Consider the following 26,068-nt stretch of genomic DNA (forward strand, 5'->3'; position numbering starts at 1 on the left):
ATTACACTTAATATTATATTATCAATATGTGGATAAAAATAGGTTTATTACTTAATTTATTTATGTTTCCTTATTTTTTTTTTTTTTTTTTTTTTACATAATATGCCTTGATAGTTATTGACTTTTCTGTTGTTCATCATTGGTCAACAATGATTCTGCCATACGCTCGTAGTCATCTAAGCTATACTGTGTAAGAGAACGGTCAAATTCCTTCATGAATTCTTTTAATACCTTGACCGTATCTTCTGTACTATAATGTTCTCGTACATGTTTAGTGATCATTTCTTCTAATTCGTCAGTTTTAATGATTTGCTGCTTAACAATTAAGTTCAATCTGGTACCGTCCTTTATTTGTGGATAATCAACTAAAGTTTTTTCATCTATAAATATTTTTAAAAAAAAGTTATCCTTTATAAATAATGCTTAATCACGATAGATAAATATTATATATTGAACAAAGAAATTGTAAAATAATAAAGTTAAAGAATAATTACCACATAAAGGACGACCGGTAAGCAATAATCTTTGATCTTTAACAGGAACCTTAAGTGCTTCAAATACATGATTTTTTAGCTCTGCTATTGTCATCTCACTTTGAACCTAAAAATGAATTGATCGCATTAAAATGCAATTAAAAAAAATTAACTGAATCACAGAACTATTAGATAATTGGCAATTATAAACATTTAAATGGAATTATCATATAGTTTGAAACTAAGTGATATAATTAACTTATAAAATGTATGACGTCATTCAAGATTTGAACTACAAAATATATACTTCAATTTGTACGCAATAATCATAATAAGCTTATAAATAAGTCAATGCATTCATGCATTGTTGAGGAACAAAATAGTATACAGAATTTTTTTTTTTAATAATTAATCATTTATTTAAAAATATTATTTAAATTTCATATACTTATTAAAAAAAAAAAAAAATTATAAGTATTAAGTAGGTAGTAACTATAATGATAGTATCATTTATAGTATATATTTTAGTTATACAATAAATGTTAAAATATAAAAATTAATGGATTAAAATCATATAAAAACTTGTTGCGAGGCTAGCATGTCTGCAAATGGTTTTACTAGTCCACGAGTAGCAAAATAGAATACAAGTCCAAAAGTTATTGATATAGGTAAAGCGGGCAGAGCTCGTCTAAATATAGCTAATAATAATAGTGTTAGGCATAATCCAATTAGTATAGCCACAAAGCATGCTAATGTGGTATTCCAGTCTCCATAAGATGACGCTTTGCCCACTAAAACGCTGTAGAATATAAAATCTCCTAATCCAAGCTTGACACCTTTATCTTCATCGTCCATCAGTCTTCTACAAATTCTGACTTCTTCGGTCTGAGGCTGCTGATGTTCTTCAACCCAGGTCCTAGTAAATCCATTTTGACTGTCTGTAGTACTATCGACACTATCTGAACGGTTCATCATGTAAACAACCGTAGAAGAGTAGATTAGTGCAGGGAATATTTGTTCATTACGCTCCTCAGCCAATTCAACAAGAATACGCAAGGGTCCTCGTGGAGTGAGGACAGCAATCAAGTCCCAAATAGATATAACAAGCAGCACAGCCCAAGTGGTCCATTCGGGCATGTACTTGATAAACACAAGTGCCATGAGGGCAGCAACAAATATCAGATATGATTGTTGGAGTCGAAGCGGGCCTTTCCAGTGTATACATATCATACCAAGCATACCAATATTCCAGATAACCAAAAAAAATGTTATATAATCCATAGGAACGTTATATGTGTATAAGATTTCCTCAATGTACAGACATGTAAACATGGACAACAGAAGCAACGACGACATGATGAGCCACCCGTGTATTATCTTATAACACCGATATTTGTACAATGCGATTAAGAACACTGTCATAACAATGACAACAGATATGAGTATCAGGGAATTGGCCACAGCGTTCAGTACTTTGGTCGAAGGTTCGGGACTGGTTTCGTGGAACGGCGTATACACCAGGTACACGTCTTTGACGTTGTAGAATGACACAGAGTTGATCGTGGCCACCACCACCAACATACACATCGACACGGGTACAAACAGCTTGATGACGTGTTCGGCACCATACTTGAGCGTTTCTTCTTCTTGGGCCGTCAACGAGTCACGTCGGGACGTTTCCCTGGGGGCCTCGGCAGCCATGAGCGGAATTGAATCTCTACGAGTCGGTGACTTGCTGTTGCTACTGCTACTACTTCTACTTCTGTTGCTGCTGTCGCGCATCAATATTACACACAAACAAGGAGTGACGCCAAAGTGTAAGCCTCAATCTACGCACAAAGATCTAAGCGCGTGTTCTCACTTCCTCAACAATTTAACAGAAAATAACGTATCGTTTAAAAAGCTCCCATACTCACGTCGAATGAACATTCCTGTCCGTTAAGTATCTTGATGTTGATTTTCATTGTTTCCGGACCGTGCAACAATCACTGCATTTAAACCGCAAATCAATACTCTTGATTTACACACAGGAAGTGTCGCCAAACTCAAAGCTTCATGACGTCGTGAACAAGCGAGGTTCTACGGTAGTACGGTGCCTGCCTATTTGAGAACACACGATTCGAGCGAAAAGGCGCTACTCGATCGCGATTCCAAGGTGATTATTGAAAAAATGAAAATCGGAATAGGTAAAATAGGCAATAGCAGCTCGTAGCCGTAGTGGCTAGCTGATGTCGAGACTCGAGAGTGGGTGATATGGAATAAAACGAAATAGAGTATACAGTGCGAACAATCATGCATCAGTTATTGGCTATTGCTGCAGCTATATACGACATATTATTACATACAGACAATTTGATAGATTATTGTAAAAAATACAAAAACCAAGGATGTTGTATGAAGTTTAGGACTTTAAAAACGGCGGCAAATTTAAACCTGTTATAAACCGTACGTATATTTACACACATTAGACATAATATTACTGTAATATAAATATATAATAATATATTTAAAATATTATCATTAAATTTTGAACGTTATTAACCAAATTATTATTATCGAATCGATATTTTAATCTAAAAAGACAATAAAGGATATTAGATAGTTATGGTTTATTGATACAAAGACACAAAGCATTAGCCAAATATTGAAATTATGACTTAATAATTAAATAATGTATTGGTTTTGCAATGATTAAATTATATTAATTGAAAACCTAGTGTTATATCATTATTATAATAATTATCATAATTATCATGGCTTTCAAATTCATAGTATACAATTAAATAATTGACCGCAGTCCACAGTAAATTATCGTTGAAACTCTGGAGCGGAACACAAGTACTTACTCATTTAACAGCTTAACAGCCGCCCTCAGACCCTATAAATGTAAATAATTATACAAAAACAACAACTTTTGTAATTAATTTCATCCTATAATTACTATCATATTGTACTGCAAAATATTTTTTTCAAATTGGTTTTATTACCATTATAACAGTGAGTTTATTTTCACATTATTGTAAAATAAACTGATGTTTCAAATTTTAAGTACCTAAAAGAATATTTAAGTAAAGATCGAGACAGGCCATATTTTTATAGCTATATAGCTGATTTTTCACAATATTTGCAATTTATGTTATTATTATATTTTTATTAGTATTAATATTATCAACCTGACAACCTATTTATATTTTTAAATAAATAACTTGATAATTTCCTTCAAACTGATATTTGTGAATTTTAAGTAAAATACATTTAATATTTTTTCCTGAGTTATTATTTCCGTGTCGTTTTTTCCTAGATTCTCGGATTTGTTGGGTAAATGTGAATATCTAAATAAAAATAAAATTGCGATCTTTATTCTTTGTAATTTTCCAGATTTCAATTTCAAAAACGTGACCAACTACTAAGTGGTTATCACCAGTTTACCACTATACTGTCTACTACACCACTCTGCTGTACAGGTAAATGTCTAGATTCTAGAGGAGTAACTGTATAATAGATGCGTTAAACATTAACTCAATAGTATAAATCCTATATTACTAAATACTTATATTTGATATTAAGGTAATATATTTTACTTAGTATAACAGTATACATTAGATTGAATGAATGTTTGCCAAAAGAATTTCGCTTTTAAATTTCATTATACATGTAATATAAATATATAATAATAAAGATAGAACGTTTCAAGTACCCACGAAAAATATTTTTGAATTATAACAAAATATAACAAAAATTGTTATTTTTCGTTTAGAAGATTTAGAATTGTACAAAATATATTGAACTAAAAACTCTATAAAAGAAAGATTTATTTTCGTTTACAATAGTAGGTATCTGCTTATGAGAAACCTTGTTGTAAACTTCAATCCTTAATCATAAAATTGAATAGTTTCAAAATTTTAAATACTATATAGTTAGAGTACCTGTTAAATGTTAATCATATTATGCATAATTTAGAGGAACTTTGAGGGCTTTGCTTTTCCAAATTCCAATATAAAAGTTAACCGTCACAAAACTTTGTATTCTAATTGCAGTTTTAAATGATTCATTAATTATCTTATTACTGTCAGATTATCTAACATATATAATTCAAAAAACCTTGTTAGAGAAGAATATTTTCTTAAGTTTAATTAAAGACTCATTTTGTATATGTTTTCCATAATAGCTAGATTCAAATCCACTTCTAGAACATAATTGTCGACCGTGTGTTATCGATAGATGGTTACGATTGTTGCGGTATTAAGATATATATTTATTGTCCATAGTAACGATTGTTTGTGTAAGCCTACTTGGTTACTCATTAAGTTTTTATAACGGTTCTATTCAAAGTAAATATGTAATAGCCAATATGACAATATTAAACAAATATATTAGGTGTACCAAAATATAAAGGTTACCAAATTATTTTTCAATTGTACATAGTATATGAGATTATATAGCTTGATGGATTGCATTAAAATTTAAAATAAGTTAAGTAATCGCGAATTTAGAACACTAGCAGACTGCAGAATAACCAGTAAACTTTCCTGTACTTGTTTAATAAAATTCCTTAGCACAGCCGCACAGGTGTTACAGGTGCTACCCGGCGTATAGCATACCTAGGCAAAATAGCCAAAATAGTGCCTACCTACATATTAAGCTAGGCGTGATGAAATGAAGACATTCAGCGTTTGGATCCGTTCAGACTCGAGTATATTTTTATACATTGCGCTTTTGGGAATAACAGTTTATCCTTCTACCCTGGAGTAGTTAGCAGTTTGAAAATACATATTTAATTTAAATCTAAAAAGTAAATCTAAGCCCAAAATAATATAAAAAGAAACTTACGCTTAAACATGGGCTCTTCAGGTGTAACCGATATTGTATATCAACAAATCGAGGAATGTTAAAATATTGGTCTCATAATTTGTTTATGCTGTACCTATTCATATAAATTAATGGTAAATATCCCCTGAAGCCTCCTTGTGCAAATTTGCTCTCTGAGTGACATCAAGGGGAGTTATACAGTCTTTTACACTGCAACAGTGACAACTGCGTTGGACATCGTCGCAGACAAAACTGAACGAAATCAAACTTTCTATCAACCCTTGGCCATTATAGTCATAATCAGGACTAGGATTTATATGCAATAAAAAATTGTAAAATATGCAAAACTATGCATTTAAATTTTTTAAATATACAATAACACACACAAATGTAGTTACAAAAAAAATATTGCAGAAATATATCAGTGATTAGCTAATTGTCATATAATACGTAGAATTAAGATTAAAAATTAAATTAATTATTTATTTTTCCCATACATTAATTATTATTTTGTAATACAATTTATAATTCTCATTCAATCAATAGTAGAAATATGAGTATTAATGTATTATTATATGCTACGACCACATGTTTTTTAAATTTTCGAATAGATCATCTAGATCGATGAACGTACATAAGTATACTCATCGTACCTTAGAATTGTATTTGTATTTATAAAAACAAATATGTTCAACCAAAAAACCAAGTTAAATACTTTGATCAGTTTAGTTATTATTGGTATAAGTATTCAATGAATACGATCATACTAAATATATGTATTAAGCTCAATACATGCAAAAACATACAAAATAAAAATAGTACCATTTTCATCACAATAATATAAACCGCGGACATTACTCACTTAAATTTCATTTGGACGTAGCAAAAAAAAAACATGCTGTTGCATACAAATCTTAGCCCAGGTCATAATCAACAGACTCAGAATTGGGCACACATATGGGTAATTGATGAGGCGCGAAGACCCTGCCCATTGCTTAACCTACGAGGAAGGTCTAACAGTCAAACACATCCTTCTACATTGCCGTAACTATGTCGATACCAAAACATAATATTTCGGACCACTTAAATGAAGTCTTGAACCCAGTCTTGAAAACTGCAGCAACATCATACAATTTTTACAAAGAACTAAACTTTATAACTTTATATAGTATTAAATTGTTTTTTTTTTTTATCTTTTTTATCCTTCTCTTCCTTGTATAATATTCTTAAACCTACCACAATGTAATAATTTAATAATGTATCTTTAAAATGTAAGCTAATAACCTTAGCTGTTGAGGTTTTAAATAAATAAATAGTAAATATATATTTAGACATAAATGTATAACGATGAGTGGGACGAGATTGATTCTGTTTTCATATTTTATTTTACTAGGAACCAACACATAATTTCAGCTATACACACCCCCTAACTAATTTAAAGGCCCTGCAGCTATAGTTACTCCTATGCTGTTAGGCGGTATGTTGAGTTATGTATACAGAAGTATACTAATATATAGGTACAGTGTATATATATATATATATATATATCTACAGTTATATATACTCATATAACTGCTGCATTAATTTGCTAATAAATATATTACTGTCAATGTATTATGTACATGATGTACATGTATTAACAAAAGTTATTTGTTTAACTATATATATTGATCGATTAACTTTTAATGAGAAAAAATATTTGTTTACAAAAATATATACATTGGACGATTGAAGTACATTAATATTAAAATTAATTAATATACATAATACAAAAAATGAAACTACTCTACGTCTACAATTATTCTGATTGCTTGGAAAACTTTCCTAGCTGTCCACATTGATACATAAGTGACAAGTGAGGGTGAACCATCAAGGGCCCGTACTCGCCGTTTGCCTGTGTACAAAAAAAGTTTTATTTTTATTCACACAAAGATACGCGATTATTAGGTAAACTTATAATTATTTTAAGTACCTATATGTGATATTATATAAATCCTTGCAGTCTAAACTTATCTAGTTTTTTGACTAACTGAACCACGTATATTATACGTCGTATAAGATTCAAAACTAACGAGTGAATAAATAAATAATTATTTCTATAATTATTTAGATGATCAAGGTCTAATCGAACAAGAAAATCATTCAAAAACTCTTAAGCCAAATTTATGGAATACCTATGGATCTTATAACAACTAACACAAGGTATAAACTATAATGGCTTCTATTTAGTTATTCGTTGTATCTTTTTTAAAACATACTTTTCTATATAGGTACCTAATCTGGTAATCTACTAATATTATTTACAGTACCTATGTATATCTAATCAACCTGTCAGATTATATGCACCAAATTATACTTAAAAAAAATTATGTATAACTTACATTTACATCGAGTATTGACATCACCGATTTGAAATTAATCGGTTAGGTAGTTAAATTATAATAAATATATTATTATTCGATCTTATCGAGAAAAAAAACATTCTTATGATCAAAATGTATGGTAACATTTTCAAGTGCGTTAGGCACAGGAATATTAGGTATACCTATATCCTATACGGATATACAGCTATATACAACGTAATATTTTAATCATAATCATAGGTACTATATAAGTATATAACCTTAAACCTAATATAATCTATGAATTATTGTATAATTTCCAGTTGCCACCATAAGTGACAGTAAAATATAATATTAAATAAACAATTTACAGCATATAATTGAAAAACGTGTCTACTTCTTTAAGCAGCTTGTGATGGAGTAAAGAATTATACATAGTATTTCTAAAATTATAAGTAAAATTAAATATAATATTTCTTTTCACAAAAAATGATAAATAAAAGAAACCACTTTCTAAAAATATAAAATGTATATTCGGATACATGAAAATATGAAATTGACATTTCAAAGAAAAAATAATAAATATAAGGATTATAAACATAGGTACTAATGAAAAATATAATAAATGTCAAATGTAGGTACAAAAAATTGTGACCATTCCATTCGATATTACAAGATAATTTAATAAACTTATAAGGTACTAAACTAACCTCTACAGAAATAATATAGAAAAATTAACAATACCTAAATGTACCTACCGATTACCTAGGTACTTTAATTTACTCACCTGTTTTTCGTACACTTGTTTTTCATCTACGGTCATATTATCCCAACTTTCTGAAATAATTTTTCGAACAAAGTCTGTGGGGAGTCCAGGTTGTGTCCAATGATATAAATTCATCGTCTTTTTTACATAGATTCTTTTTGCTTCACTTTGGGTCCAGCTGGAGTGATGTACTCTTTTATTTGTTTTATTTATCTGCTGTATATTTAAAATAAAAAAATAATAATGAAAATATATATTTTTTTAATATGTGCAAGGTGCTTACAAAAAGGCTAAACAAAATTATTTATAAATAGGTATAAGCGTCTATCGAATCTATGTGAATATCGCGAAAAAAAAGGCGAAAGTAAAAATCGCGAAATGTTTTAACAGCGAAAACTTTATTGATAGCGAAAAGTAAGAAATTATTTTCGTTAGTGGGTAGGTATACCTTTAATCTTTATAATATAATAAGTAATAAATAAACATTAAAATAATATAAAAATCAAAATACTAAACACAATTAAATTTAAATTTAATATGATAAACTATAGGCAACACCTCTTAAGTCTTAGGTATTCAAGTCTGTCCCTATTTTCGTAGTCATTGACTAATTCTTAAAGTGTATCCCCTTTATTTATTATCTAGTGTTATTATTAATTGTTAATTATTATATTATAAAGGTATACCATATACCCACTAACGAAAATAATTTCTTACTTTTCGCGATTTTTATTTTCGTCGTTTTATTTTCGTGATTTTAACTGGCACCCGCGTTTATCATCATTCATCACCGTTCTTCAATCCGCTGGCGCAAAAACTATTTATACTACTTTTTAAAGTGACGGAAAAAGGAATTAAAAATTCATTGAACACTAGGTATACAATTTATGCATTTACAATCCATGGTCTACACTCTACTTTAAAATAATACCCAACTTATTATTGTGAATAGAGAGTGATACTCTAATAATTTACAGTATAATAGTAAACTTTAAAAAGATTATAAATACATGGTAGCTGCAGGTAGGTAACAAATTGTATTCTTACTTTACGCATGTTGGGTCGGACAGGAAAGTTTGCAAAAGCGATGGATCCAGGAACAAAATTATCCGGCAGGCTAAAATGTATCGAGTCCATAGACTTTTTATACGGCAAAAGTTTTTGGAGTTGTTCGGGAGTCATATCAGGTGACGGATAGTTCTAAATTAAGGACATGTGTTAAAAACTAGGTACTGTACAATATTACAATCATATTTGACTAAGAATTTAATATTAATTCGAGGGTTTGAAACAACTAGTTTGTAAAAATTTATAGATAGACAATTTTTATAGATTATAATATTTTTTATCGGTATTTTAATATTAAAAATAGGTAGGTATATATGGACATTAATGATAAATTGATCAACTTGTATTATACAACCATACTAGTCGATACATAAATGCATGCTCCAGTATACAGGATATTTACGTCATAAATATGCGGATGAAGATATTTTGTATTAAAATGTAAAAGTTAATAAGAAAAACTCTCAGTTCTTAATTAGTTTGAGAATTTATAACTCGTTAGGACATAAGGTTTTACCTTGTACATCGAATAAATTAATAACCAATGATTTATAAATTATGTTGAATGACGTTAGTAAAATTGTAAACATAATACGAATAATTTGTTTACAATTGAGTAAATGTTTTTGGCTTTGCCTCGCCGACCATCTCTACAAAAATTCGGTTACACTTCAGAATGCCGTTAATCGTAATAATTTACAGGTAATAGTATAATTGGGTATTACCATTTTGTTGTTCATATTGCTTTGATTGAAGATGTTTATTTTGTGACTGGTAATATTTTTTTTCAAGATCAGAACAATTAATTTATACTTTATTTAGATTGGTCTTTTAAACTATACTTGCAAATGTTCACGAAAATACTAAGTAGGCAATGTAGCATGTTAATAATCAATATTAATTATGTCATTTTATGTTTTTCCTTTGTATAAATTATGCTTGTCGATTGTTACAACCATAGAGATGACAGGATATACAGGGATTACATGATTTGTCGTTTTATCCGCCATTGTCCACATATACATAGAAGTGCTCAGCTCAGACTAAGAAGCATAACGTATCTATATCTACCTTTACACACTAAAATCCAACGTTTAGAGTTCAGAGCGTATACAGGTTTTGTAGGTACCTATTATAATAGGCGTATATTCGTATATAGTATCAAAGGCATACCTATGGGAATATGATTGTGGTGGTGGGACATAGAATAATATTACTATATGGGGTAGGATCCGATAAACTTTTTTATAGACAATTATCTTCAAGCATAATATCTCCAATGAAGTTATTAATACGACAGTGATGATTATCTGAATCCTTAGTAACAACCAGAAAAATAACTATTACATACAATTTTAACTATCTATAGTAGGAAATACTTTCTGGTTAACTTTCCAAACTATAAACAACAATAATAATGACATAGAACTTTAACTATGTCCCCATTTAGTCAAATTGATTTCTGATGCTAGACTCAATTCCAAATGATCAACAACGGTTAAATTCGCAAATGACAAGTAACATATGACATAAGAATAACAAATATGAATTTTTACCACACAATAAAAACTTATTTGCAAGAAACAACAACATTATTACATAAAAAAATATTATATATATACCCAAAATTATGTTTAAAATAAAAAATAAATATATTATATAAAAAACAATCATAATTCATAATTACTAACAAAAATAAATATTTGGCATCATAATAAAAGATAATTTGTATTAAAAATAATTAACGTTTGAACACAATTAAAAATGTAATAATTAAGTAATATATATTTTAGATTAAACACCATCATAGATTAAATACACAATATAAATATATTTAATTACATAAATAAATAAAAAAATTAACATACTAATATAATAGTATTAAAGACTATTATATTTTGTTATGGAGCATTGTTGACTTGTCAAAAAAAGCATAATTGAGCTTATAATAGCCTTGCCACTTTCATTCACTTAGTTCAATCATTTGAAATAGTTGTACCACATTAAGGTTATTATTTATAATAATGAATGCTTAGGGTATAAATGTTCCATATGGTGAAAATAAAAATAAAACCTCAATGTATTGATAGGTAGAGATAAATGAAAATTTAAAAATTTAAATTTATACCCAGGAATAACTTCATGAACATTAATGTTTAATAAAATGTATTTCTATTTCCTTTAAAAAAGTTTTTGTATCTCATAACAGAGTCACAGAGAATAGAATAATCATAATAGAATTAAAGAAATAATTAAATGGATATTATCATGGAAGTAAATATTATAAGTATTTAATTGACTTCTTTATTTTTTTCTAATTATATTTGATTTAAGCTGAAAAATATATATTATATTGAATAATATTATATTCACTATTTATTCAGCAGTAATATTCAATTGTAACGGAGGTATTAATTTCCATATATGCTGCTTTAATGTTTGACACTGCAAATTCAGTTTATATTGACCAGGATAAAAGAATATTACCCCACATTCATGATATAATCTATCGTGTTCATTTACCTAGATTTAATAATTTATAAATAGATATTAGTTAAATATTTTTGACTTACGAGGTGTGGCAATTAAATAACGAGAATTTGTTTCTATCTCCTATAGTGGTAACATTAATACCTTGAAAATTTGTTGACCTTAAGTTCACGAGGTAATACACAAGTCTGCCAAATTTGATAGTGATCAGTGTTATATTTTGTGCTCTCCGATTTTTTAAAGTTAGTAGTGTAGTGTCGTGACGTACAGAAATGCGTGACGTGAAAAACGAGCAACGAATCGTCACCAAGTTTTTGGTGAAATTTGGTGAAAAAACGGCTAAATTTTTTCGTAAATTACAGCGTGTGTTCGGTAATGACTGCTTATCAAAACCACGTGTGTACAAATGGGCATCACGTTTTGCATCAGGTCGAGAATCAGCGCAAGACGATGTAAGGTCAAATCAAAACCATGCTGATCTGTTTCTTCGATATTAGGGGTGTTGTGCACAAAGAATTTGTTCCACAAGGTCAAACAGTGACAGGAGTATTTTATAATGAAGTTCTTAAGCGATTGTGTCATAGAATGTATCGTGTGAGGCCGGAATTAGCCAAAAATGGTTGGGTCCTTCACCATGACAATGCGTCTGCACACTCATTAAAAGTTCAACAGTTTTTGACCAGTAGGAACATAACAACGCTCCCCCACCCACGGTACAGCCCTGATCTGGCTCCACTGGACTTCTGGCTATTTCCAAAGTTAACCTAACCAATGAAAGGACATCGCTATGAGGATTTGGAGGACATTCAACATGCCGTAACAACGGTGTTGAAGAGTTTAACTTCTGGAGACTTCCAGGAGTGCTTCCAGAAATGGGAAGAACGCTGGACCAAGTGTGTTAGACTCGGAGTAGAGTACTGTGAAGGCATGGGTGTATAAATCATTGTAAATATTAAATAAATATTATAAAATTAAAAATCCTCGTTATTTAATTGCCACACATCGTATGAATAAATCAACTTATTGTTACTTACTCTAGTTGTATGAGTCTTAGTTGATCCAGTAGTAGCTAATCTATTTCCTAGTTGATTATTTGTAGTTCCATTCAGATAGTCCTGATAGAAATTCAATTCCAATGTAACATCATCCAATGGAGACATAAGAGAATTATGTACCCAAATCTGTAGCTTTAGTTGCTGACCAACAGGATATTGGGATGCTTCTGATAATAGTTTTTCATCACACTCACTAACAATTTTTTCTTCATTTAAATTGATTTCTACCAAAAATGTATATTTTATATTATTTTTAACTTGCTCTGCAAACATTTGGTTTAGAAAATTACCCCAATAAATAGGTGATGTGCAAACAATATCAAGCATCTGAGGGAACAATGTAAGACCGTATAATTTTGCAATACCCCATCTAGGTGGTAAATCATCATAAGAATTAACAGACCATCTTAATAAAACTTGTTCAGCAATATGTTTATTGCACTGGGAAACCATATCAGCTTGTCCTTCTTCACCACTACTAACCTAAAATTTAAATGACATTAAATTGGTATTGATAATCAAATGATAGAGTAACTAAACCTGTTCTAAACTATGAATTAAAAATCTATCAACAGGTACAGGAATTCTGTAAGATTCTTTTTCTTCCATTAAAATACTTTTATTTGTTGCATATTTAAGTTCCATTTCTTGATTAGTCATATTCACGACATCAAGTACCAAATAAAATTGGGAACCCCTAAAATACAAAGATAATGACTAAATTAATTAATACAATTATATAATTAACTCACGTTTCTGCTTGCAATACATCCCATCCAGTAACTAATACAGAATTGAAAATATTTAATGATAAAACACATGAAATTATCCTGCAATAACCAGCAGCCATACCTTCACCTCCAGCATATTTTATTTTAATATTAAATTCAATAACCTAAAGTTAAACATGTTTATTATTCATTTAACATATTTATCATGGACCATGAAAAAATTATGTAGGTATAATGAATATTTATGATTAACTTAATTTTCGAGTAAAAAATAATTTTTTGTGAATCATAAATACAATAAATTTTACTTTTAAAGATGTGATATCAGTTGGGCTTCGATATCTCGAACAATTTGAATTTAAACTGCTTTCTCCTGATCTGAAAAATATACAAATAATTATTTTAAAGTTAAAAATTATAATGTTATACATAATAGATTTTAAAAAAAATTGAAAATAAAATCTTTATCTGAATTTACCGAAATGAAGAAGTAGTCATTGGAGACAATCTTTCATTCCTTTGTTTAGGACTTGGTAATGATGGATATGAACTTGGGCCTGATATAGTTAAGCTACTTTTCAAACTATTTAATTCTAAAGCAATAAAAATAATAATTAATACAATATTTAATTAATATAAACTCAAGATTTGAACTTAATTACAATGGACAATGGAATGCATGATACTTTTTAATTAAATATTATGACATTATTACCTGCAAGTGGATATTGGTTGTTAGAAAGGAAATTTAATGCACCAGTTAAATGAATCCCCAATACAATTTCTGATTTAGGAGTAATTGGCAAGTAATCCTTAATATTTTCAGTGTCAATTTTAATTAAGCTATTTTTTAATGAATGTTCAATGGTTGATTCAATTGATATTTCCAAAAGATCAATAGAAATTGGTCCAACATTTGATATTTTTAGGTTATAATCCACACTACAATTAACGTAAAAAAAACAATAAGTATACCATTAAAGACTGTAAATGATATTAAATTGTACATACCTTTCACCAGCAAATAATGTAACATTAGATATATTACAATTTTTTGAATCTAAAATGAATGCTTCCAGAATGGGCATTGACGGAATAACTTGTACATTATATGTGGTTTCTGGAACACTTGGAATATTTTTAAGACGACAATTTGATTTTACTCCTAATGTATGTGTTGAATAACCGTTAATTTCAATCTCTCCAACTTCTTTAGGTATTCCAGTTAACACAACATTTTGATAACTAACTTCTGGAGGTAAATTTATGGAAAATGGAATACTTTCAAAAACAGCTCCATTAGTTAATAGGAGCTAAAATAAAATTGCAATTGGACACAATTATTATAATTTATAACATTATATTAAAAAAATAATTAGTTATTAAATAATACACTTACAATATTTGTTACTTCTAATTCAAAGTTTAATGGATTACTAAGTTCTAGAATAACTTCACAAGGTTCATTTATAACCCAAACATATTCCATTTTATTACTTTTGATATTATATTTTTCCATTGACCCAAACTTCAATGGAGTAAATAAAAACGGACCAAAATCTTCCTTAGGTTTCACTAACTTATGCGGCCTTAAGTGAAGTTTTAAATTTTGAACAGAAAAGTTTCTAAAATAGATAATAATAATATTATAGATGGTAAATTAATTTGTTAAACTGAAGCTTCTTACTCAGGTTGTGGAATATTTAAAAGATTTGCTGGAGGTATTACAAGTCCATTATCCAATACAAGAGGAACAGGAGAACCTTCACATTGTGCAGATAATACAGATAATTGTGTAGCATAAGCACTTCTTTCTATTTTATCCATCATCCACCACATAGTTTGTAATAAGAATGTACAATGCCTTGTTGCTAAACTAGCATTTCCCACTCTTTTTGCAGCTAATACAATTTCATTAATTACTTGTCGTTGTAATTCAGGCCATCCAAATTGCCCTCCAGTAACATAATCATTTGGATCTAAAGATAACTTATGTCCTGGTAACATTTTAAGTAATAACTGATAGCACTGTTCCCAGGAGGTATGTGGATTACTAGCAGAAACATATCTTTTTGAAGCCAACCATTGAAAAAATGATGCTTTCCGATGAAAGCCAATTTCTGAATATAGTTCTGCTAATTTCATTAAACGTTGTATCTGAAAAATAAATAATGTTTTTTTTTAACTTGTTTTTTAGTTTTAAACTAAGTATAATTCAATTAATTCATTATTATATTGAAAAATATTAGAATTACTTTCTCCTCGTCGGTCAAAGTCAAGTTCACGGGTAAAACATTTTGTAAAAAATAATGTACATGGATAAAATGATGATGGTCAACTGCTATACGAGCAGCTTTTAGACTTCCTTCAGTTAATACTACTCCAGCATTTAAATACTATAAGATAAACAAATATATTACACGGGTATACTGTATAAACTTAAACATATAACACAAATCGCAGTACTGATTATTTTCCATACTTGTGGGGAGAAGATAATTTTACATAAAAATTTATATTCAAACTACTTCTAAGCTTATGTTTATTATACATTGAACCTAATACCTAAGGTATGATGACTCAATCATCATAATATATTTTTAATTTTTACTAAAGGTGAATATGTAGTTTTAGTAACACTTTTTAGTTATATGATGTAAATTTCAAACAGTAATTTGATAAAATTAAATGACATGACAGAATTTTGAATTATATATTATATATTTTGAAATATATATATATTTATTGATTATCATACATGTTGCATTTAATATATAAATATTGTTTAATTTAATATTTTAAGTTTTATGTAATAATTTTTATTTAGATAACTGAAAAATTACCAATCATGCTGTCTGTATTTAATGAATTAATAATTTATTACATTTTCACCAGCTACTTACTTTACTATAGTGTTTAAGAGCTTCACTATAATTCTTATAAATGTCATCAATGCTAAGTAAATTCTGAGGCATTGCAGATCTTACAATATTATCATCTAATGAAACAAAACCAGTATTTGTGGATAATGGTCTAAACCTTCAAAGTAAATTTCCAATTAAAAAAATATCAAACAGTAAGTAATATACAATAACTAATGAGAACATACTTGAACCTAGAATGACGTTCTTGAAGTGAAGCATTTCTTTGAAAATTTGATTTTGTTAGTTGATTTTGAGGTTGTTGTATCATTAATGATGTTGCACATAACCCTTCCAAACATCCTTTATATAGAATAGTTATGTCAATATATTCAAAACTGACTTTATTTTTTAACTAATAATTAAATATAAAAATTACCTCCTAACCAAAGCCAATCATTACATGAACGTAGTGTATCTATAGCAGTCTGATAGAAATTAAGAGCATCATTTAAAAATCCAGTTTGCAGATTCAAATCAGCTAAATGCTTGGTTACACGTCCCATACAACGTTTCTTATTAGCTCTAGACTCCATGTCCAAACCAATAATATTACGTTTTTCAAATGGAGCAATTAATAAAGTAGCTTTATCCAACTAAGAGAAAAAATTTCAGATTTCAAGATATTTAAAATATCTAATAACAAAACATCATACTTTTTCTTTAGATTTTTCCAGACGTTTTGCATCCAATACCCAAAACAAAGAGGACAAAAATTCATTTAAATGCATTTCAATCGAAGGATTTGGATCATTATCACTGGCATAATATACATCTCTTGACTTGAAATTTGATGGTGTACTTAATTCAGGAGAGTTTGGAGCATTTACACCAAATATAATACATCGTGAATCAAATAGAGTAGATTGATATTTAACTTTTAAGCTCTCATGTAATCTACATATTTCATTTAACTCTACTTGAAGTTTGCATTTAGCTAAAAAATAAAATACACATACATTACATACATTGATAATGTATAGCTTTTAATTTTCATACAGTTAATACATTGGTTTTTTTTTATTAATAAGCATATTATAATATTTATGTAATAAACAAATCCTAAACTTACAAACTGTTATGAGACCTAAAAGCCGTCTATGTGTTTGAAAATCACCCCAATCATTATTACCAACTGGATATTCTTTAATATACCTTGCTTGGACACATCGTTCTGAACCAGTGCCATCTACTACACGTAATTGATTGATCCGACATATACGTTCAAAAAGACGGTTAAAGTTTTTTGTTGATAATTCTTCCCCTGAAGACAATACATTTTTTCACTCACAAGCCAGCAAAACAATGAGTAAATAGAAAATGTAAATTAATAACATGCCAATAATAACCATTTACCTAGGTGTTTCACCAGTATAAGTAGATTACCATGATCATACACAGTCATCTCATAGTCTGGATGAGACATGTTTGGGTCTTGCGTTGGAGTCGACAAAATGGCACTAACTGAAGATCTCATCGAATCCTGAAATTTAGTGCAAAAAATGAAAATGCACATTCAAAACATGTCGCATCTCACCTGATTTTATATCCACACTTAAACAAAAACAATGGTTGATGGTGAACACAAAATGGATTTAAACAAGGAAAATTGTATCATTATCTAAATCGTAGACAACTCAATTCTCTGAGAGAACGAAATAATAATAATAGTTGATCATATTATTAGTATTTTAGTGACCAGTCCTATGACTATAACAGATTGTTAAGTGTCAACCGTAAAATTTATTTTCGTATTTGTAATTTCATTTTAATTTCAAATTTTTGAAATCACTTATCTAATATCTACTTTAAAAGTACAAAACAGCAATATCGAAGTAGATAATAAACTTGATTGAACATTTTACTATTGATAACAGTGGATCCTGTACTCATAGATAATAAAGAAATTCTAAAACTATATTTTCACAGATATTCTGTCATATTGTTGTATTTACTATTTAGAGTTCGTTAAAGATATTTTTAATGGTAGACGGTGGTAACAAGTAGGAAAACATAAATATATAATATTATAATATTATATTACCATCATTCATCAAGAACAAATTATTATTATTTATTTATTTGTTTCAATCAAAACCAAATAAACAAGAATTAAATAATCATAGTATATATTGCATTAATAATAGAGCTATAAGATTATATCTGGTACCTATATAGAAAAACCTTGGTTAAAAGATTAAGACTTTAAATTATCGTTATTAAATGTCTTGTTACAGTTAAAATAGGAATAAATGTAAAACAATTACAATTACAAGTGATGTATAGATGATATTATTAGGGGGAAATTTAATCTCTACAAAATAGAATGGGTAAATAGCAGCTAAGAAATTATCTTTAGTACCTTGTATCATTGATTACAAATCTACTATATTTTTATTTTGTACCATTTGTACCTATCATATTCATATACTATTTATACCGAAGGTAAGATAACTTGTTAGTTGTTACGCCTATTATTTTGTGCTTCATACATACTTATGTACTTTTCGTACCTATTAATCTCATTAAATATTTTTAAGTTTTGTATATATTATGAAAAATATCTGTTGTAAGTTTACAGTATCAATGTTCAAATGTAAATCAAGTGCATGGTATATGTCTCACCACAGTGATAGTCGAATTTTGATATCTAACAAAAGAAATAAATTAAATGTTGTTAAAGTACCTTGTTATTAAGTTATTATAGTATAAATAATATTTATATACCATACCTTACCTGTACAAATAGACAACAATTCTGAAGGGGCTAATTTTCACACTATCCCCCCCCCCCCATAATTACGCTTATGGTCCGTCAGTTGTTGGTTAATTGTTTTTTGAAAAAATAACTTAAATTACCATAACTTAATGACAAATATATAAAATTAATAAATAACAATAGTAGGGGTAGGATTTCTATGTAAGTACATAATTGTATTGAATGATATATGTTTTCACTATACTCTGATATCTTAATAAAATAAAATTCCTTCATTTTTACGTATACCTATGTATTGACACATACCTTTTGAAGTAATTGCACTATTTAAATGTTTAGGTAGAAAGTACATAATATATTCCTATTCAGTCTCCCAGACATATTAACCACAGGGGCGTGCTTACAGAAGAATCGGGGAGTAATTTACTCCCTTTGACTTATTTAAGTCATATAAAATATATGATAAACAATTAATGTCTTAAGTACAGTGATCGAAATCGACCGGAACCGCGTTCAGGTACGTAATATAAACTTTAGGTCTGTTCCGGTTGGTTAAAATTAAAATTGAAGGGTTCCGGTTCTTAAAAATCGAGGGGATTAAAATCATTAAATTTCTTTAGACAAAATGTAATACCTATTAATATACTTAATATAGAGAGAACTGAGAGAAGTTCAATTTTTATAGACGTTCAAGAGGCTTCACTTGATATCACGCATATTGCTTTTTTGTATTATTGCAATAAAAACGTAAATGATTTAATGATCGAATAGTACTAATGGAAGTAGAAAAAGAAAGTGTTCCGGTCTTCCGGACGATTTGAAAATATTTTTTAAAACCAAAGCTACTATTCCTATTTTTACAAGTGAGTGCGAGCGAAATTTCAGCTCAATGAATGAAATAATAACACCCCTCAGATCTTCAATAAATATTAGTACAGTCTCTGCACTTATTTTTGTTTATTGTGTTGGCACACCACTCATTGAATTTTGTCCTGAAAAATATGTACGCTCATGGTTAATCTAAGGTATTCCACTGATGACACTGCAAGTCACAAACGTGAGAAAAAATTGACGAAAAATACTCAGTATTAAGGAAATTATTATAAACTATCTATAAAATTTGAATTGTATTGTATAACTATATTCTTAGATTCTGAGCGGAGCGAGGAATGTATTTAAGATTAAAATTACTTGTATTATTTATATCTATTTAACTAATTATATTGTATTGTAAACACAGATTAAGAATTAATATTCTAATCTGCATATTCATTTTATGAGCGTTGCGGTTCGTAAAATTTTCCATTTCAAGCTATAACGTCGTATAAAAATAGTCGAAAATTCGTATCCCATTCTTTCAAGAAAGCATGTCTTTAATATTGACAACATATAATTAATAACTATTATTCTGTGGTACAATATTCAACGTATTGTAAATCGTATATTCGTATTACACAACGTCGTAGTACATTTAAGATAAGATAGGTAACGATTTTTTTACATCACCATATCGGTTATTCAATCTCGCTATTTTTTTTCTAGCTCGAGTGACTAGTTGTTTTCGTTTGTTCATTTGTTTTTTTTATTATTCATTAGGCACCTTATTTTTTTATAGTTAAAATATTAAATCAAAAATAATTTGTGTTTTTAAAATATATTTTGATTAACGTATCAACATAATATTTACATATTTTAACTATTTATTGCATCAAAAACCATACCTACCCTAAGAATAAGTATTAGTATAATTAGTTAAATATTAGGATTTTGTTAACATCAATACTAATATTTATGTAATCGAACCAACAAAAACAGATTTCAAGAATTGTGTTTTACTTCAGAAACCAGATGCACGTAAAAATATAATATTGGCAAGGAACGGTTTAGGAACATTCAAAACATTTTAACATGACGGATAACTCATTACACAAAGTACACAGAATAGTTGTATAGCAAAACTAATCTGGATTGAAGCTTTGAAGCTTATATAAGCACATATTAATATGAAGGGTAATATACTGTTATATTACGATATATTACGATATAAAATGAAGGTAAAGTTTTAGAAGTAAATTTACTCCAATTTTTTAAACGCTTAAGTAACATTTTCCTTGCAGCATCTGAATGCAGTGTTAAGGCTTGACTCTGCAGGGAAAAAGTTACTTTTCTAGATACTTCAGATATTTCAGATAATCATACTTCAGTGATCATTTATCACCGAGTTTACTATCCACTCTTCAGTTTATAGTAAAATACTTAATCTATATATAAATTCTATTTATACATATCAGCTGTGATTGTGAATTGTGAGAGTATAATATAAGCACAGATTATATAAAATTATAAATATTATAATCTGTGATATAAGTGACAATAAGTAGATATTACATATACATATTTATGTTATACACGACATTGTGCATATTATGTGTATGTTTCATATTTAAGAAATAACAATTGACGTAATATCAAGTTACGATATTAAGTTTTGATTTCAACTTCCAACTTAATCGTTAATCTGTGAATCAATGTAGGTATCACCGAGCTCGACAAAATAGATTGTCATGTCACCGAGTATAACAATATGTTGTGATAAGGTGATGGCAATTACATTAACCGATGTCTGATGAGTGATAACAATTGCCGGGATTTCCCACATTTTGCCCTGGCATGAAAATAGCATGATTATCTAACGTAAACATTATTCCGTCTTGTGGATAATCGACAATTAATTCGATACGTCAATGCGTCTCGTGTCATGTGTGTACCAGAATATTTGTTCACATTGAGCGGCGGTCGCGATTGTCATATTATAATAAACCCTGTTTAATTATTTAAAGCGTATTCAATATATTATACATTTATATATATTTATGAATATTTTTATGTGTATATCGATGTCGGCTATAGTTTTGCTGTATTTTATAATATTTTTTTTCGCGTTTCGCCGCCAAAATAATTATCGACGATAACATGACGATGCGAGTGCCATTTAACCACAACATTAAAAATATACAATAATATAATAGTTATCATACTCACCGTTTCAAGTGTAATAATTTATTGTGTACAGCAGCTGCGCGCACGATGATCCTTCACGACGGAATGATGCTCGACGATGGGTCATCGTACCAGAAAAAGATGTTCGACAGGGCGGCCGTGCTCTTACAGAAGTTCCGGTTCCGGTTTCTCAACAGAGTTTCCAGAGAGAACACCGAGTGGTCCGGCAATCCGCGCAAAATGGCCTTTTATTACTCAAAACGTTTTCCAAACATGTGTGTGAGCTCGTCGTTCTACGATGACATAATGAACATTGCCGAAATACACGTGAACTATTATCGTAAGTACTGAGTATTGTAAGCTTTTGTTGCACCTAACTTAAAATTCCATTAAATATTATTAGATAACTAAGTGTTTTTTTTCCTCCATACTCGTCGGTCGTTTTTTACTTTGTGCGAACTGATCTATTTTAGGTAAAAGTGTTTTAAAAAGTTCTTCATCTGATTAGATCTGAAGATGGCATGTCAGTCTAAAATATTTTATTTTATCTTTTATTAGTAAAAATATAGATAAGTTGAATTCATTTTTTTTTTTAATATTCTATTTTTCTAAAAAGGTCAGTGATTTTTGGTTAAAGTTCTAATTTTTATCTACTTTTATGTGGGACCTTGTATTCAATATTCTAGACTTGGCCACACAAATTAAAAATTTTAACAACAGATCAATTGTGGTTTTATCAAAATTTAAACTTTACCTAATATCTTTAATATTCTGAAATACAATAATAAAGTTTTTAAGCTTTTTGAGTGAACGAATAATGTTTTAGAAATTTTTTAGAAAAAATCTTAAATTAATGATGTAAGACATTACATACAAAGGCAACCGAATAATTTTTTTATGATAATGTAGAAATTTTCACTTTTATTCTAGATTATTTTAATGAATACCGAGATTTTTAACCTTCTAAAAGTACCAACTAGATCCAATTTTCTTCTTAAACACTATCAAAGTTGATGATCAGACAATTTTTTTTCTATTTGAAAAGTTTAGTAATCAAAGTTGTACAAATTTTTTCAAATATCTCACATAAACACAATTATTAGACGAAAAATAAAAATAATGTGATAATTATTAAATTTCAACCTTCCACCCTCAAAACCAAAAATGTTCTTGCAGATGCCACTTTTAAGTAATTGAAATTCTATGAGAATAAACTGTACTTATCATAAAATGACTAGTTGTTAATTACTAAAACCTCAAATATAAGTTAATAAAGTATCTACTTGTTTTTTTATCTAATATAGGTACCATAGACCTTAATATATATATTAGTAGACAGTGTTTAAGGTAGACACGGTTGGTCCTTGATAATTTGTGTTACAGATATATATTTAAATTTTAAATTGTATGCTGTATACAGTTATATCCTTAGTTTATTGTATAATCTCTCGCGCATGTTCATAGTAGCCAGTAGGTACAACAGGTACAATCAAGCAGCGTAGCCAAGTAATGCCAAACAAACTACTCTCTTGCTCTGTCTACTAGTATCCAGTGGCGTAATTAGGAATTTAGTTTAGGATAATTTGGATTATATATTTTTAGCAAAATCTGTAAGCCTCATACAGTAACTTAGCCCACCAAATATAAGATTTTAGCAGGCAGTAAAATAAGTTTTGGGAGATCTATCCCCCTCGTCTCCCTTAATTACGTTCCTGATAAGGTTAGGTTTAGAATAACCGTGAGTTTATCATCAGGGGCGGCTCCTAAGCCTTGGTTTGGGAGGGGGGGGGAGAGTTTTAATTTCACAAAACTTTACAATAAAAATTATAATTGGTATATATTTTATATTCTTAGTACTCCTGTTTTCCAAACAGAAATGTGTGCCACACAATTCATGTTTCAAACATAATAAAATCATATATATTTTTTATTAATATAGTTTATTTATAGCCTTATAGGTTCTTCATAATATAAATAGCAGTAAGGTACCCAATATATTGTCCATCATACCTCTATGGTTCTATCTACATACTTGTGCGTATTGTATAGTCAATATTATACCTAATATGCTTTTTTTGTAATTTTTTTTTTTAACAATATTCATATTTTTATAAATACGGGCTTTGGGGAACGGCCCATTTGGCTTATCATTTATAAATTATGACAATATGACGTATTAAATAATAATTCTTTTCTTATATTACCATTGATTATAAATACTAGTATTTATGTGACAAATAAACTAATTATTTATATCTAAATTAACAGAATCCCGTTGGTTTGATTTTGGTGATCTATATTCAGAGCCATCTTTCAACGAATCTTCTGTTCCATGGACTAATCGTCCAATATTACAACCAATACATACGCAAAATACATTTGTTCATAGTGTCAATTACAACAACTACAATAACAATCAGAGGGATTTAACGAATAGTCATACACTTAAAGTTCAATTACCCAATAAACTAGTCACCATTCTAGTACCAACACCTAGTTCGGTTGAATCATTTTCAGCATCTAGTTCACCATTAGATTTTGAAGAGCCTATTACACCTATTAAAGTAATGTCTGAAAATAATGATGATTTTAAAAAGTCGCCTGAAGAAAATAATAATAAAATACAAGTCATAGAGAATGATGATACTAAAAGCAGCAGTATCGACTCAGATAGTTCTAGGTCTGGTACTCCTATTGATGAAAAAACTGTATCATATGCTGAAGTCATTAAATATTCCAAACCAACAAAACCAAAACAATCTGAAAAGTCTGATTTTAATATTATTGAAGAATCTAGAAAAGAATCTATTAAATCTAATAGAATTCCACCATCTAAAAAAATATCAATTAAGCTACCTGATGCTCCATTTCTACCAAATAACCAACATTGTGCATTTTGTAAAAACAATGGTGAAGAAGAATCAGTTTATAGAACACATTTTGTTAAAGATGAACTAGGAAACGTGAAGTGTCCATTTTTATCGAGGTACACGTGTCCACATTGTAAAGCAACTGGGACTAAAGCTCATACTATTAGTAGATGTCCATTAAGTAATAAAAATAGAATTAATAAATTTAATAAACAACAGTGATAAAACAAAATTCATTGTTAACGTAATTTTAATATATATATATATATTTAAATATTATTTGTTTCTTTTATCATAATAGAGCAAAATACAATTTTTAAATTAAAATAACTATATTTACTTGATATTTTTTACATTTTATTCTTTTGGATTTTGTTACAAGTATACAACTAGTAATTAATAATTTAGGACAATTTTGTTCGTGTTTATTCAAGTTTATAAAGTGTTATATGTTTTAAGATTTAAATGTTTATATCAGTTTGTTTAAATAATAAGTGAGGTTTTAAATCAAAAAGACTAAACAAAAGCTTTGTTATTATAAAATTTCAAATATATGATTTTTTGTTATTTTGTTATTTTATTATTTGATTTTAATTTTAGTTTTATATTATGTGAAATATATAAAACACAATCTTTTTTTAAATTAAATGTTTAACAACTATTACGCTATTAAATAACTTGTAATGAATGATTGCTTTTTTTTTTTGTATATGTTTGTTATATCTAAATTAATTATTTATTCTTCAGGCACATTTTAGTTTCAATCAATTTTAAATTTATCATAAGATACCTTTTAAAAATAGCAAATACTCACCTTTCTCTGC

General features: G+C 28.5%; 5 protein-coding genes across 5 annotated transcripts; 1 reads left to right on the forward strand and 4 right to left on the reverse strand.

The window, feature by feature from the left end:
• Window position 1: 1 nt before the first annotated feature.
• Window positions 2-2,744, reverse strand: LOC107168752 (ubiquitin-like protein 4A). The gene is made up of 3 exons (XM_015518266.2): window positions 2,390-2,744; window positions 495-600; window positions 2-380 (listed from the first exon to the last, which is right to left on the reverse strand). The coding sequence occupies exons 1-3, from the start codon at window positions 2,435-2,437 to the stop codon at window positions 115-117; spliced, it is 420 nt and encodes a 139-aa protein (XP_015373752.2). The 5' UTR covers window positions 2,438-2,744; the 3' UTR covers window positions 2-114.
• Psn (presenilin) lies at window positions 866-2,393 on the reverse strand. Its single transcript, XM_015518265.2, has one exon. The coding sequence runs from the start codon at window positions 2,253-2,255 to the stop codon at window positions 1,044-1,046; it is 1,212 nt and encodes a 403-aa protein (XP_015373751.1). The 5' UTR covers window positions 2,256-2,393; the 3' UTR covers window positions 866-1,043.
• Window positions 2,745-7,010: 4,266 nt separating the features above from the next.
• LOC149056073 (uncharacterized) lies at window positions 7,011-9,610 on the reverse strand. Its single transcript, XM_089226844.1, has 3 exons — window positions 9,438-9,610; window positions 8,412-8,606; window positions 7,011-7,176 (listed from the first exon to the last, which is right to left on the reverse strand). The coding sequence occupies exons 1-3, from the start codon at window positions 9,570-9,572 to the stop codon at window positions 7,081-7,083; spliced, it is 426 nt and encodes a 141-aa protein (XP_089082970.1). The 5' UTR covers window positions 9,573-9,610; the 3' UTR covers window positions 7,011-7,080.
• A 1,440-nt stretch (window positions 9,611-11,050) lies between these two features.
• On the reverse strand, window positions 11,051-18,474 carry brun (trafficking protein particle complex subunit brun). Its single transcript, XM_089226845.1, has 19 exons — window positions 18,193-18,474; window positions 18,012-18,138; window positions 17,728-17,919; window positions 17,312-17,592; window positions 17,035-17,251; window positions 16,844-16,958; window positions 16,638-16,773; window positions 15,990-16,130; window positions 15,422-15,891; window positions 15,134-15,359; window positions 14,746-15,047; window positions 14,450-14,676; window positions 14,213-14,327; window positions 14,043-14,112; window positions 13,756-13,898; window positions 13,544-13,700; window positions 13,294-13,486; window positions 12,983-13,227; window positions 11,051-11,981 (listed from the first exon to the last, which is right to left on the reverse strand). The coding sequence occupies exons 2-19, from the start codon at window positions 18,130-18,132 to the stop codon at window positions 11,835-11,837; spliced, it is 3,498 nt and encodes a 1,165-aa protein (XP_089082971.1). The 5' UTR covers window positions 18,133-18,138; window positions 18,193-18,474; the 3' UTR covers window positions 11,051-11,834.
• A 3,611-nt stretch (window positions 18,475-22,085) lies between these two features.
• LOC107168757 (uncharacterized) lies at window positions 22,086-25,811 on the forward strand. The gene is made up of 2 exons (XM_015518271.2): window positions 22,086-22,714; window positions 24,643-25,811. The coding sequence occupies exons 1-2, from the start codon at window positions 22,462-22,464 to the stop codon at window positions 25,464-25,466; spliced, it is 1,077 nt and encodes a 358-aa protein (XP_015373757.2). The 5' UTR covers window positions 22,086-22,461; the 3' UTR covers window positions 25,467-25,811.
• Window positions 25,812-26,068: the final 257 nt, after the last annotated feature.

The sequence above is a fragment of the Diuraphis noxia genome, unplaced genomic scaffold, assembly GCF_037042655.1.
Source record: "Diuraphis noxia isolate RWA-SAM2 unplaced genomic scaffold, SU_Dnox_SAM2 contig0004, whole genome shotgun sequence".
In the NCBI taxonomy this organism is placed as follows: Eukaryota; Metazoa; Arthropoda; class Insecta; order Hemiptera; family Aphididae; genus Diuraphis; species Diuraphis noxia.